Source organism: Panthera leo, chromosome C2 (assembly GCF_018350215.1).
Source record: "Panthera leo isolate Ple1 chromosome C2, P.leo_Ple1_pat1.1, whole genome shotgun sequence".
Taxonomy (NCBI): Eukaryota; Metazoa; Chordata; class Mammalia; order Carnivora; family Felidae; genus Panthera; species Panthera leo.
Window position 1 is genome coordinate 45871212 of NC_056687.1, and position 14652 is coordinate 45885863.

The following is a 14652-nucleotide window of genomic DNA, read 5'->3' on the forward strand; positions in this document are numbered from 1 at the left end:
AGATACATATACTTCTGGGTGTTTTGATTTAGGTTAGCCTTCTGTATTCAACATGGTATCCTCTGAAATATATACATAGAAGCTCATTTTCTCAGCTTGTATTACACTTAGCTAAAGATCTGCCAACATTTACTCTTCATTATATAAAGGTGGGGCAGGTAAGGGAACCCAAAATTTGGAGCAACTTATATAAAAAACTAAGTTTGGATGTAAGGCACTATTACATAATGCAGGCAGTATTTCTCCAAATATGGTTTTGAGACCAGGAAAACCTTATCGCTACCACCTTATCCCAGATCACCTAAACCAAAGCCTGAGGAAACAAGGCCTAGGAATCTGCATTAAACATGTTACCTAAGTGATTCTTGGGGTCACTGAAGTCAAAGTACTTCTGCACCAAGACAGTAAAACAAAACAAAACAAAACAAAAACAAAATCACTGTAGAATTGTAAACTGATGAAAATAGTTTTACAAAGACAAAAGGAGCAGAAAGTATGGGTACAAGTTGAGATTTGAGTAGAATGTCTGCAGTAGGTTCTAGGACCTGAGGGATGGCAATGGGAATGGAGAAGGATCCAAAGGAAAAATGGATGGATTTAACAATTGATTGGATTTGATGTCTGGTCCAGTTGTGAAGTGAGCAAAGTCAATTTTCACCTACAGTTATCCAGCATGTAGGCAAAGTGGGGAGTGGCCTCTCAGGTGTTCCCAGAGTCTGATGTGGGGGTTTACTCTGTTACTCCCTGGGTCTGTGAACTCGGGAAAGTTGCTGGATCTCCCTGACTCATTTTCTGTCCTGTGATACACACTTCGAGTGATTTGCTAAGTGTGGAAGCAGAATGTCTGTGGAAGCCCAGCTCCTCTGGAACTAGAGCAGCTCTCTTGTTCTGGGTGCTAGAGACTTTGCTCAGCTCCTTCCAGAGAAACATGCCTGCCATCTTCACTGTCATCATCATCAGCAGCAGCAGCAATAACAACACCAGGCATTGAAGGGGCTACTAAGTGAATTCTAGTTACTCTGAATTCCTGATATGCTTTTGCATTAATAAATGTCTTCTCCAGAAAAGAGATGTGAACTTTAACATAAGACTTGTGGATACGATTTCTTAGCTTAATAAAGTGACATTGATGGTGAGAATTTCACATCCTGAAGCAGCTGATTCAAGAAATATGTCCAGGCTTAAAGGCACCTATCACCATCCATATGGTTTTTCAATAGGGAAGTTTCTGGTTGAGACCCTCAGAGGTTTATGTATGTATTTTTGCCATTGAGAGAAATGGGGAAGTTGGAAGAAGAAATCTGCCTTGGGTAGAAGACAATGAGTTTGATTTTAAACTTGTTAAGTCATTGTATTCTACAAATAAGTGAACATATAGAACTATTTCTTCCAAGGATCTCAAATTAACTAGAACCTTTCTTTTAAGGAGCTAGAGTGAACTATTTATTGAAAAAGTAATAGTAGCTAATGTGTTTATTAGATGCCTATTATGTTCAAGGTCTCATGCCAGGATGTTTTATAAATATTAAATATTATCTTCTTTGGCATGTGTCTGAATCACCTGGCTTGCTGGGACCTATTCCCAGAACTTCTGATTCAAGAGGCTGGGGATGTGAGAGTTTGCATTTATAACAGTTTCTTAGGAGAACCATTGGTCTGGAAAACAGTTGACATTTAATAAAAGCTAGCTAATTGTTATCATTTTAGGAAAACTCAAGTGTAGCTTTGGGTGGAAACTCATGAAAATTTGTGAATTCCTTTGGTAATATAATATAACAAAATGGCCGTCACTTGTTTTTTTGGAAGCATACATTTTCAGAAGCATCATGTGATTGAAAAGGATAAATCTTAATTAAGATTCCCAAGAACACTGAACACAGAGCCTATGTGAAGTGCACTCTTGGCAGGTAGTGAAAGCACACACACTATTTTTAACTTGAGGGCTCTTCTGATGCACAGTGAGATGTCCCATACTTATTTATTTTTTACTTTATTTATACCTCATCTATTTTTCACAAAGGATTATGTGGCTTACATACCCTCTAAAAGAATTTGAAAATCTACGTACTCACACATTTAAATAGATGTCAACAATTTTCTCATTATAAACTTTAAAATTACTTAAATATCAAAAATTTAGAAGAAAACCCATATCCTTCCTCTTAATGTATTCAATGAATCTAAATACCCACACTATGCAATTTAAAATATGTGAATAAACTCCCCCTTTAAAAAGAAGAATAAACTCCCCTTTATATCATTCCTTGTTTTCTTTGAACTTGTATTTCCATTTTATTACATTCATAGAATTTTATCACCTCACCATATTTCTTTGCAAGAATATATGTATACACATTAACTATTGTGTATTATGTATACACATTAGCATCTATGACTATTACAATTGGAGCAAAACATAACTCATATAAATGTTGATAGATACTTATTAAAATTTTATTGGCAATGGATTTCTTAATGAAGTGATTATACATCTTCCCCAATTACATCGTGTACATGGATATTACTCATTGCTAGGATGAAAACAATTCTAGCATCATTCTATTCTAGCATAAATGCTATTCCTGTTCTTTACTTTTATAGATGGAAGTATTAAAAAACTTTCACATACATAAAATTTGAAGAAATTTTGTGTCAGCATTGTTTTAGCAACGTAACTTGATTTTTTAAATTCTTTCTTAGTTTCCAAAATTCACATCGTGATCTATCATCAGTAATTATTTCTAATGATTTGTCACCTGACAAATTAATTAGGTTCTTCTTTTAATTTTGTTCAAAGCAAAGAAACAACAACCTAGTTTGGAAAACAATGTGTTACTTACTCTAGAGTCATCCACTACTCAACAACAATATTTATAATGATCTCTTTGTACCTAGGAGGATTTTATACACTGGGGCAATACATAAAGTGATATTCAGGAAAAGGGAGATGTACGCCTTTTTTCTGCCAAATGAGACAGCAATAATTTAATTAAAGGGATGCTCTAAAGGAGACTGAAGACATGCTCTCAGGTAGATCAATTCTAAGAAAGAGGTCAAAGGAAGTCAAAGATCCAGAAATTGATTGTTTTAAAACTATCCGTGGCCACATGCCTCTCTGATAGTTTGAATGTACCCTGAGGGGTACATTATACTTCAGGAGTATAGGTTTCCTAGCTTGAAGACCCTGGCTTATGCAACAACAAAAAAAGATATATGTAAAGGTTAATAAAGTGAAGACTGAAATAGAACAAAGGCAAGAGAAGCAAGTATGCTTAATAAGGGGACATTCAATATATGATGGAACATCAGACTTAGCTCAGAGCTTTCTGGTCTAATTCAATATATATATACCATTTTAAACCACTTTGTGTCTTCTGCCCTCTCCCTTCTTCTAGAAAAAAACAAAAAATCTTCATTTTTAGTAGCTCCTGAAAGAAAGCTTTTGGATAACTTCTGTCTGAGGAGAGGGCCTTCTAAAAGGCTGAGTCCTGATGGGATAAAGCAAAGAAATCTCAATTTGTGAAAGAGGCTTACCTGAGTGTTCTTAATCTTTGTCTTTTCTTTCCCACAAAGAATAACAAACACTGTTTAAGAAATAGTAGGTGTATGTCTTGGTAATAGTTATCAATTTTTGCTTTGAGTTAGAATCTTTTCCTTCCTGGATGAAACAAAGGAAAACTATTTCCATGTTCCCCTTCTCCTCAGTATCAGAAACTCTACTATAGGGGCACCTGGGTGGCTCAGTCAGTTGAGGGTCTGGCTTCAGCTCAGGCCATATTCTCACCTTCTGTGAGTTTGAGCCCTGTGTTGGGCTCTGCGCTGACAGCTCAGAGCTTGGACCCTGCTTTGGATTTGTGTCTCCTTCTCTCTGCCCTTCCCCTGTTCCCTCTCTGTCTCTGTCCCTCTCTCAAAAATAAATAAACATTAAAAAAAGAAAGAAAGTTGGGGCGCCTGGGTGGCTCAGTCAGTTGAACATCTGACTTCGGCCCAGGTCATGATCTCACAGTTCATGAGTTTGAGCCCCTCGTCAGGCTCTGTGCTGACATCTCAGAGCCTGGAGCCTGCTTCGGATTCTGTGTCTCCCTCTCTCTCTCTCTACCCCTCCTCAACTCGTGCTCTCTCTCTCTCTCTCTCTCAAAAGTAAATAAACATTAAAAAAAAAAAGAAAGAAATTCTACTATAATTTTGTGACTAAGAAAGTGGGGGAAGAAAAGGCTGGATTTTGAGTGGTTTCAGGGAGATTAAGAGTCTTTGAGAAGGACATATTAGGCAAAGAATGAAAAAGTACTAGAGCCAGATAAGGTAAAGCAAAAAAAAAATATATAAGTCATTCTGATGCATTAGAGTTAAATTAACGGAATGACAAAAACTCATTTTAATTGAGTCACTAACACTCAGCAGGTTACTTTACAAAACTGTTTTCTGAAGGGCATATATACCTGATTAGTTTACTAGGATGAAACTAGTTGAAAACAAGTAGGTTGACATGAATAAACTACTTACTCAAGGAAGGATATAATTAACAAGCATTTTGAAAAACATTTAATCTAAGAGAGTTAACAGTGAGATACCAATTAAGACCATAACTACCATTTTATACCTATTAAATGAGCCCCAAACACAAAATCTTAGTAGTCAACCATGTTAAAAGGATATGATGAAATGGAAACATTTATACTTTGTATATGGCGGCATAAATATTGGCAAAACCTTTTTAGAAATCAATTTCAAGAGCTATGAAGATAATTCCTATGCTTTGATTCATAATTCATTTCCATCCATATTATAGTTTTATTGCTACAGGGAAAATTACATGCATAAAAATATTTACTGCTGTGATTCACAACAGTGCAAATTTGAAAATAAGTGTTCAATAATAAAGTAGGTAATTTTGGTCCTTTAATTCAAAGTAATAATATGGAGTGATTAAAAATACTAACCATTATAATGTCTGTGAAACAATGTAGAAAATAATTAGTTAATAAAATACAAAATGGTTTCTATACTATAATTTCAAACATGAAAAATCATGGAGCTATATGAATAAGGATTAGAACTTGGAAAAGGGAAAGCATAATTGAGATTCTTTGTATTATTTCCATGTAAAATTCCATTATTGAATTTGTGTAATAAATGCTTCATAAATTATCTAGAACAAGGAGGACTTGCCATCTTGGATCTTTTCCAAATAAAGATCTAGGCATGGCTCTCCACCTTGTTGATGGGGGAGCATAAGGCAAGCTGAGGGCAAAGCACAAGCTAACAACCTACCCCCTTCCAAGGAGGGATTACATTCCCCAGGCACTCCTGGCTGCCCAAGAACAAAGGAAAGGAAAAAAAAAACAAACCAAGTAAAAAAAAACCACAAACCAGTGTTTAACTGATAGAGATCACAGTCATGCAGGACATAAGTCTTCATCAGTTTATAAATGTCTTAGTAAATTACAAGAAAAAGGCAATCTTGTCAATAGCCTACCCTCCCGAAACCCATAGACTCAAGTTTCTTGGAGCCCTAGCATCATCCTCCCCTCCACAGTGATGTTAGGAATAACTGTGAAGAAGAAATTGTAAATAACATTAAATTTCTTTATAACCTGTACCCCATTGACAAATACTTGAGGCAATGCAGAGGCTAACCTTTCTCTAGGAACCTCCTACTGTCTTAAGCTTCATGCCTTACTAGATCAAAAACAACCTTAGCTTGACAATAGCAAGGCCCCTGGCATCTTATGAGTCCTCTTCAGCATATGAAAATCCTTCTGGAGGCCTCCCTTTTGCCTTTACCTCCCCCAACTCCATAGTATATAACCAGCCACTTCTCACAACCCCAGTGCAGCTCTTTCTGCCCACAGGTCCTGTCCCCGTGCTTTAATAAAGTCATCTTTTGCACTACAGATGTCTCAAGAATTCTTTTTACTGGCTCTGGACCCCCCCACCACTCCAACTTCATCATTATCATTCCATTTTCCTTGTCATTCTAGAAGCATGTCCTGCTGCTTAACATGGACTTTTTTTTCTCACTGAAGCTCTATTATGAACCAGTACACATAGAGGCCCAGGAGTCTCAAATAATGTATAGGCAACATTTAAAAACTTTGCATAGACTTAACTATTTTTCTTTAGAAAAATACAAAATGAAGCAAAAATGATCTATTAGGCTACATAGATACAAATCCAAGGATGCAATAAAGTAGTAGGAAAATTAGGTGATCCAGGCTTTGATCACTAAGACAACCTTCATACTTCTGGATCCAGTGGTTATATCTAGGTCCCTGATGCTTTTGCTATTTCTTAGGGACAACATGGTGCACTATACAGAGCAAATCTTCTGGCTTTGACTGAACTGCTCCTGAGCTCCTGAATTCTGGACATACATACCTGACTTTAGTCAATAGCCCATCTCTTATAAAGAAAAAAACCTATACAGATGAACATTTCTGTGGAAGAGTCAGCCAGAGAGAAGGCCCCTACTTAAGACACGACAGTTCCTTTGTCTTACTTGGGCCTCTATCTGATCATGAGCTCAGTGGTGAGGTCTCAGTTTCCTTACCTGGGAAATGAGGAAATTGGACCAGATTAGGAGCTGGTCTGCAGATATTTTTTTTGACTAGCCCATGTGGTATATGATATTGGAAAATTTCACGTGAAACTCTTAGTTTCCTGCTTCTTTTACAACCTCAAAGAATCTAGCAACACTGGGCTCAAGTTTTCTTACAAGAAAAGGCTGGACCTGACCAGCTATTGCGTCCAGAGCAGTGTATCCTCTCTAGTAGTACAACCTCTGCCACTGCCCTCTGTCTTACCTGCAGTAGCACTTGAATTTGCCATCGCTAGGGCCCTCTGGCCTTTCATGTTAGGTTCACAAATGCGCGTAAATGTTTAACAAGTTGTTCTCCAGGAGAGAAACAGCCCTATTTGTAGTGTTTGCTGATTTCCATGATGTAAATACTCCCACATGGCTGATTTCAAGGTACTGACCTGATGGAGCTGTAGCCCATGCATGTAGCCATGCATAGCCCATGGTGTAGGGCTGTATAATATAATATAATATGATATAATATAACATAATATGGTGTAGTATGATTTAACATCATTTACTATAATAGGATAGGATAACACAGTATAGCATGGATTTCTACCACATAGATAGAATAGATGTAAATAACCTAAAGAACAATGGTAACGGTAAAATGTAGTAAAGGAGTTAGAAAGTGGTGAGTTTGAAGTGCAGCTTCAACTTTAAAAAAATTTTAAAAATTTTAAATAAATTTAAAATGTATTTAAATAAATTTAAAATTTTAAATAAATTTAAAAAATTTATTTAAAAATTAAAAAAAAATTACTTAAAAAAAATTTATTTTGGGGCGCCTGGGTGGCTCAGTCGGTTGAGCGTCCGACTTCGGCTTAGGTCATGATCTCACGGTTCCTGAGTTTGAGTCCCGCGTCGGGCTCTGTGCTGACAGCATAGAGCCTGGAGCCTGCTTCAAATTCTGTGTCTCCCTCTCTCTCTACTCCTCCCCCGCTCATTCTCTGTCTCTCTCTCTCCTTCAAAAATAAGGAAAAAAAACATTTAAAAAATTTAAAAAATTATTTAATTGTATGTTTATATAATTTAATTTTTAATTATGTTTATTTTTAACAGCTAGCAAATAGATTTCCTGAAAATGTGACAATTATCTCCTGCAAGCCCGTTTAGGCAGAGTCCATACTCTACTCACTCTTCTTAAGAACTGAGACAGCATATTGTTCCCCTGGCATCCATAATCCCTGACCCAGCACTTGGCATATAAAGGGCACCCAAGACAACCATTAGAAGAATGAATAAATATTCAGTGAACCTATATGCCTAATCTTCTTTGTATCACCAGGGAGCCAAACCTCATTCCTAGGCAAAACGGACATTTTTCACCTGCCAAAACTTGCTTTATTCACCTTTCCCCTTTTCCTCCTATTTTGTTTTTAAGAAACAAAGGATATCTTTAGGTAGAAGATTTCAACAATATTTGGATAAAAAAGGGAATCTTTGGGTAAAGAGTATGATTATATTCTGAAAAAAAAAAATAATAGCAAAGCATTTAAAGACCCGACTGAATGAAAACTGGCTCAAATTAATGCACATAAATGCAAAGTAATGTAAATTCCACTTCCTAATTTTCAAAGAAAGATCAGGCCTTTCTTCCATGTTCATTCTATTAGTTCTCTTATGTTATGAAAGAATGGATTATTAACTAATTAAATCATCACTTATTTAGTTACTGATAATGAGATTGGGTGTGGGGCAAAGAACCTCACAGTATTTATTCACATACTGAGGTCTGAAGAATCCTGGGCTCCCCACTCTAGAAACTACCATATACAGTAATTTCCGTGTTTTTGTCAAAAATGCCTTCAAATCTGCATGAGAGACTGGCGAGTGACAGCTCAGAAATTGGCTGGCTGGATTACTCTGTTCAGTCAGAGAAAATGACTGGCTTTCATTCTAAGTGGCTACTTTTGAACCAGGGTTGATGGCTTACTCAATCCCTAGTGCCCTAGAGGATTTTTGTTTGAAGAACAAAAGAAAGCAATATAATTTTTAATGAATAATATTCCAGCTTAATGCTGAAAGGGGTACCTCACCTAGGATACAGAGAAGTGAAAACAGACATGCTTGACCCCATGTAGCAGAAACCCTGAGATGCCCTCTTTATTTAAATAGGGTCTAAAAATGAGACCTCTAACATAAGAAATTCCCACCTCACCACAAAGAACTGATGCCCCTCCTGCCTCTTAAAGAACACCTGAAAAATACACAAAGAATATTATCCTGCAGCAACTCTATCACTGATAGTGGGCCAGTGTGATGGGTTAGCTCCTATCACAATCTCCCTTTTCCTCAGTCTGGTGTTATAACCCCATGTTTCCCAAATATTGCTTTCTTAATTGCCTTGAATAAGACTCAGAAGGTGGTTAAACTGGATGAAACTTCATATTATCTCAGATCTGAGCATGCAAAAAAAGTGTGGGAGGTGGCCCGTGATTTTTAAGAACAGAGCAGAAATCAGGAAGGAGTCTAGTAAATTTTTCCTCCCAACCTCTCCACACTTCTTTTGTTTCCGATCATTAAATCTGAGGCTTCACAAGGATTTATTAAATTTTTATGTTCTTTTTCCTGATATTATTGTGAGTGCTTCATAAATATTCAAGATGTGAGGGCAATCTGGCTGAAACATCTGTCACCTCATTGATTGCCAAGATTGGCTGAGTGATATTACTCACCTTCATTCCTCAACTTCCCCTACTGGGTATTTTTGAAAATCTTGTGCTTGGTGAAAGGGAACAAGAGGTCACTTTTTGCTTATTAAAGATACTGGAGTATTAGGGTGAGTCGTCATTCCTGTTTGCTTGGGACAGAGGGGATTCATAGGACACTTAGTGCTAAAACCCAGGGAGTTTCTGGCAAAGCAGGATGAACTAGTCACTCTACTAGATTGCTTCCCCACTGGCATTTGCAAATATGCTCTCAATTATCGATGATAAGATAGTAATAATGATGTATTGACATTCAGGATAATATTTCAAAGGTATGGAAACTCATCTTGAAAGGTAACAAATGGTCTGATGCTTTTCATTACTATATTACCAATTTGTGGAACTATATACTCTCTAAGTGCTTGACATTAGAAGTTGTTGCTTAGACTAATTTCTACTCAAAAAAACTTGACAAAACTTTAAACATGTGTCATTAATAGTAATAGATACATTATTCATTGAAGAAATACATTCCCTGAAAGAAGATCCCTACATGAGCCCATAATTGTATTCTCCAAAAATAAGCATACAATTGCCAGGAGAACCCAAGATTTATTAGCATCTTTCTGATGCTAACCAGAAGTGATTAATTTTGATGGGTGATCGCTAGTTCCAGAGACAATCACCACCACAAATACAATGGAGATTGGTTTCCAGGTTTCCCACAGGTGTGAGGCAGCTGGTGAGGGAAAGTGGGCAATGACTGCAGAGGCTGGACACTATCTTACCGGGCTCTTTTCACTGAAGCGGAGCACCGCTGGTAGGACTTCTTGATTTCAGAAGCAGCAAAAACATCTGGCGTCAGTGTGATCCAGATACAGGTGAGGAAGACCAACTGGGAAGCCAGGATCATCTCTTCCAAAAGAAAGGAATGTAGATGGACGCAACCAATATTATTATCAGTATTGTTTCCTCATGTGGCTCTTTAAAAGTAAACAGAGTGCCACGTAGAAGGTTTCAAGGAAAAAAGAGAGGCATTGCCTTCAATATGGTGTGGTTTGTTTTAGTAGATTAAATAGGTTCACATCACTTACAGGCAAACATCTGTCTGGCTCATCAGCAGTTTAAGGAAAACAAAGCAGATCTTTTCATTTTCAGTTTCCATCCTTCAGTCCCTCTTTCCTGGGAAGGTGCTTAGTGAGATGCTTGATCCCCTACTCAATAAACTCTCAGCTGCAGTCTGGTCCCCGGCCGACAAAGAAGTGAGGTTAGGCATTAAATCCCCTTAATCCAACACAATATCATTTGAGTATATTTAATGATTCAGCAAAATAATATGCTTAAAGAGAACAAAGATGATTAATTTAATTTTAATTATGCACTGGAGGACCTTTTTAACCAGAAATGAATCTTTCTCTCCCTATATGCATACAGATTGCCATAGTACATAGAAAAACATTAACTTATTATTTTTGTTGAACAAATAATCATATTTTAAAATGATGGTGTATTCCATTGAAAGCGAAAGTGGTTCAATTTAAGATTTAATATGGTAAACAGCCTGATAAATAAAAACAAAATTAGCCTTGGGCAGTGGGAAAGAAACACACTGTCACTGATAAATTATAGCCACAAGCATTCCTAAAAGTTCTTTGCACCTATAGAGTAGAAATATACCCAGGAAACACTCCCTCTAAGTCTGTAAAGTTCCAAAGAATGAGAATGTCAGTGAAATTAAATTTCTCCAGCTGGAATATCACAAGGTGATCAACATAGCAACAGTTGACCTGTTTACCAGGACTTAAGAAAAATACCATTTTCTTCTCAGAAACAGAATGTGAAGGAAATTCTTAAATTTTCCCGGAATTGATTTGTCTCCTTGACACCTTGTATCTTGGGTTATTGCTTTACCACATTAATTTATTTTGACTTAGGTTACATCTTCTCTTAGCCAATGTATTAAAACCTCCTTGTATGCTTCTTAGGCATGCCTTTCCTCTTTAAAATATATGCTTAATATAAAATATTACAAATATACAGAATGATGTGATAAATTCTTACCTCTCCCCTTATCCTCTAGTGTTTATCATCATATAAAGTTACACTATTACATGTATATATTCATAAATAACATACAACCTTTTTGCATGTTTCAAAAGCTATAAAAATTGTGTCATACTTTTACTTCTGCAATCAGCTTTTTCTCTTAGCTTTATGCTGAGAGATTTATTACGTTGATAGATGTAGCTCTAGTTTTAATTGATTTTTAACTGCTACATGGCATTTCAATGCGTGGATGACTAACATTTAATTTATTCATTCTTTTGTTGACGGACATTATGTCTTATTTTTCTGTCATAAACAATCTATTATAAACAATTCTGCAGTCAATGTTTGTAAATATATCCTTGTGCACAACTGTACGGCTAGAAGTAAAACTGCTAGGCTGAACAATTTTTACATCTTCAAATTTACTGGATAATACTATATTGCTCATAAAAGTGAGTATACCAATTTACAACCCCACTACTAGAAAACGAGAGCCCTCATTTTAAAAAATCTTTTAAAAAATTTGTATTAACAGGTTTCTAAATATTACCTAATCCAATGGCTGTTGTAGTTTTAATTTTAATTTCCCTATTGGCTCGAGAAGTGTCAACCTTAAAACTGTCAGTTATCTTACCAGCAGAAACAGGTTCATTAAAGAATAGTAGAGAATTGCAATCTGCGCCAAGCAAGCTACTGCAAGACAGAGGCAAATCCACAGAACAAAGGAGAGGAAATCTTTAGGGAGGAAGAGGAAAGGTTGGGAGGGGCTGTTATAAACAAAAAGTCCATTGGAATAAACAGAGTTTGAAGTGTAGTGGCTTCTCATTGGCTGAGTTGTGACAGTCTCTCATTGGCTGGGCTGTAAGAAAGTCTTTCTTCCTCCTGCTGGGATATTTAAAAACGGAGTATCGTCTGGCATGGTATGTCTCTTCCTGTTGGGTCCACAATTGACAAGGAGTGGTAGGGTGTGAGGGCTCCCCCTGCTGACCTCCGGATTTCATCCTGAACAAGGTTTCCTTTGATTAATTTTCACAGATGTTGGAGCTTTTTTTTTTTTTTTTTTTTTTTTCATGTATTTCTGGGTCAGTAAGCTTTCCTCTTCTGCAAAGAGCCAATCAATAGAAGACATGTAAGCAGAGTTGTTGGTCTTAAACTACTGTCACTTTGGCTGCTGGAGGATTTCCTTGTGATACAGTTTGTTTTCCACCTCAGTGCCCTCATGAGATGCAGGGCCCGACCCCTTGATCCTACCATTCCAGGCTACCAAGGCCTATTCTCTTCACTTAGTACCATTATCTACACCAACATTTCCCAAAGTAGTTTGTGGCTACACTGGAGATATTTTGTAAAAAAGTGCTCTGTGCTAAGTGAGTTTGGGACATGGCATTTTACAACCCTGTCAGGGATTTATGGTTCACATTACATGGAACAGTGGAATTACTCTTGTCTTGCAGCAACTTGAAGGATGCTTGCTCAATGGTCTAGTCTCAGTCTTTATCATGCTTGGTCTATTAGAAGTATTGACACACCTGATTTCCCTCCTATTTGAAACATTTTCTTCACCTGCTTTCTGGGATCCCATACTCTCCTGTTTTCCTCTTACCTCTCTGGTCATTCTTTCTTAGTCCTGTTATCTGATTCTCCCTTCTCTCTCAGATTGCATAATATTGGAGTGGCCCTACCTGTGGTACCTTGGTACTTTAGCACTGGTCTTTCCTTTCAACTCACTTATATGGCACTTACCGTGTTTTATATAATTTACTTATTATGTTTATCACTCATTTTCTGTCCAATCTTGCTAGAATGTAAGCTGTACAAGAGAGCAATCTTTGTCTTATTCCTTGGAGTATTCCAAACATATAACCATTTTTGGCATATAGTTTGTGTTTAATAAATATTTGTTGAATGATTAATACATCAGAAACCTCAATAAAAAAAAGCTTGTTTAGTTCCACTGGATTCTGTTTCCCAAAGTTGATCGACCTTAGATCTCTTATTGATTAATTGATTGATTGATTTTAGAAAGAGAGAGAGAGAGAGACGGCAAGCAGGGGAGAAGGGCAGAGGAAGAGAAAGAGAGAATTCCAAGCAGACTCCATGCTCAGTGCAGAGCCCAGTGACTGTGTGATCATGACCTGAGCAGAAATCAAGAGTCGGAGGCTCAACCAATTGAGCCACTCAGGTGCCTCAATCTCAGATCTCCTTTTAAAAAAAATCTGCAATATTTGCATTAATGTTCCTCAAAAAAAAAGTGCTCCTCCAGAACATCCATTGGGAAATTCTGATTTATAGGTAAATCTGTGCTTTACCCATCCTCCCTATCAAATGCTATGTCTCATCATCTCGAGACTACTTTTGATGACTGCTAATCTTTAAAAAAATTTTTTTTTACTGTTTATTTATTTTTGATAGAGAGATACATTTTTTTTACTGTTTATTTATTTTTGATAGGGGCAAAGAGAGATGGAGACACAGAATTTGAAGCAGGCTCCAGGCTCTGAGCTGTCAGCACAGAGCCCTACGTGGGGCTCAAACCCACAAACCTGGAGATCATGACCTGAGCCAGACGCTTAACCGACTGAGCCACCCAGGTGCCCAGACTGCTAAACTTTTAAATTCACAATGTAATAGTGATGGCTGATAAAAACCAGACAAGACATTGAGAGGGGATTTCGAAGCAATATTCTGAGCCGAAGGAATGATGCACAAAAGCAAAAGTTGTCCACATTTTAGGCCAGCAGTGGAGCTACTTTGGAGCATGTGTTTTTCAAATGTACCTGACAGATCATATGCCTTCCTTCACCACTTAAATCACATCAGGGTGTCCCTCTCCACACTGTAGGGATGACTCAATGGTGAAAGTCCTTCTCACTTTACTGAATAATCTTAGCTAGACTAACTACTCATATCAATATTAAGATTAAGGGAGGAATAAAAGTCATCTATATGTTGTCAATTATGAATTTTAAGTGGAAATGGTTTGCGTAAAAATGAAAATAAGGCAATGACCTAGCCTACAAAGAGCTGGCCCATGGAAGGTCTTAGGGTTTCAGTTCAATTACAATAAGGCATCTGTCTCTGTGATGCTGAATCGGCTCCTTAACCTTATCCCTTTAGTACTTTCTGTGGAAGCCCAGTAAGCTTCTTAAGAGAAAAGCAGAAAACCACATCTGTCAAAATTAGAAAGTGGTAACTACAAGGAAACAAAATAAATCACAGGGTCACTGGAGAATTTTGTAATGACTTGTCCCCCTTGAATAAATTGCCTCTTCTACATTCTTCTTCCACCCTGATGATGTCAGCCAGCTTTGATTCCTTTGATAGGGAGCCAAAAAGAAAATTCAGCTAGGCTGGCTGTGTCCTCAATGTATT

At 37.1% G+C, this 14652-nt stretch overlaps 1 protein-coding gene across 2 annotated transcripts in view; it reads right to left on the reverse strand.

Moving 5' to 3' along the window:
• The window catches only part of GABRR3 (gamma-aminobutyric acid type A receptor subunit rho3), a 46983-nt gene extending 36505 nt beyond the window's left edge, over window positions 1–10478 (reverse strand). The window contains exons 1-2 of one of the 2 annotated variants that reach the window (XM_042955646.1): window positions 10326–10478; window positions 10020–10146 (exon numbers count right to left, since the gene is read on the reverse strand). In XM_042955646.1, the coding sequence (XP_042811580.1) occupies window positions 10020–10144 (125 nt within the window). In that variant the 5' untranslated portion in view covers window positions 10145–10146; window positions 10326–10478. Of the gene's footprint in view, window positions 1–10019; window positions 10174–10325 lie in introns of those variants that run through there. The other variant, XM_042955647.1, reaches the window with a different exon arrangement.
• Window positions 10479–14652: the final 4174 nt, after the last annotated feature.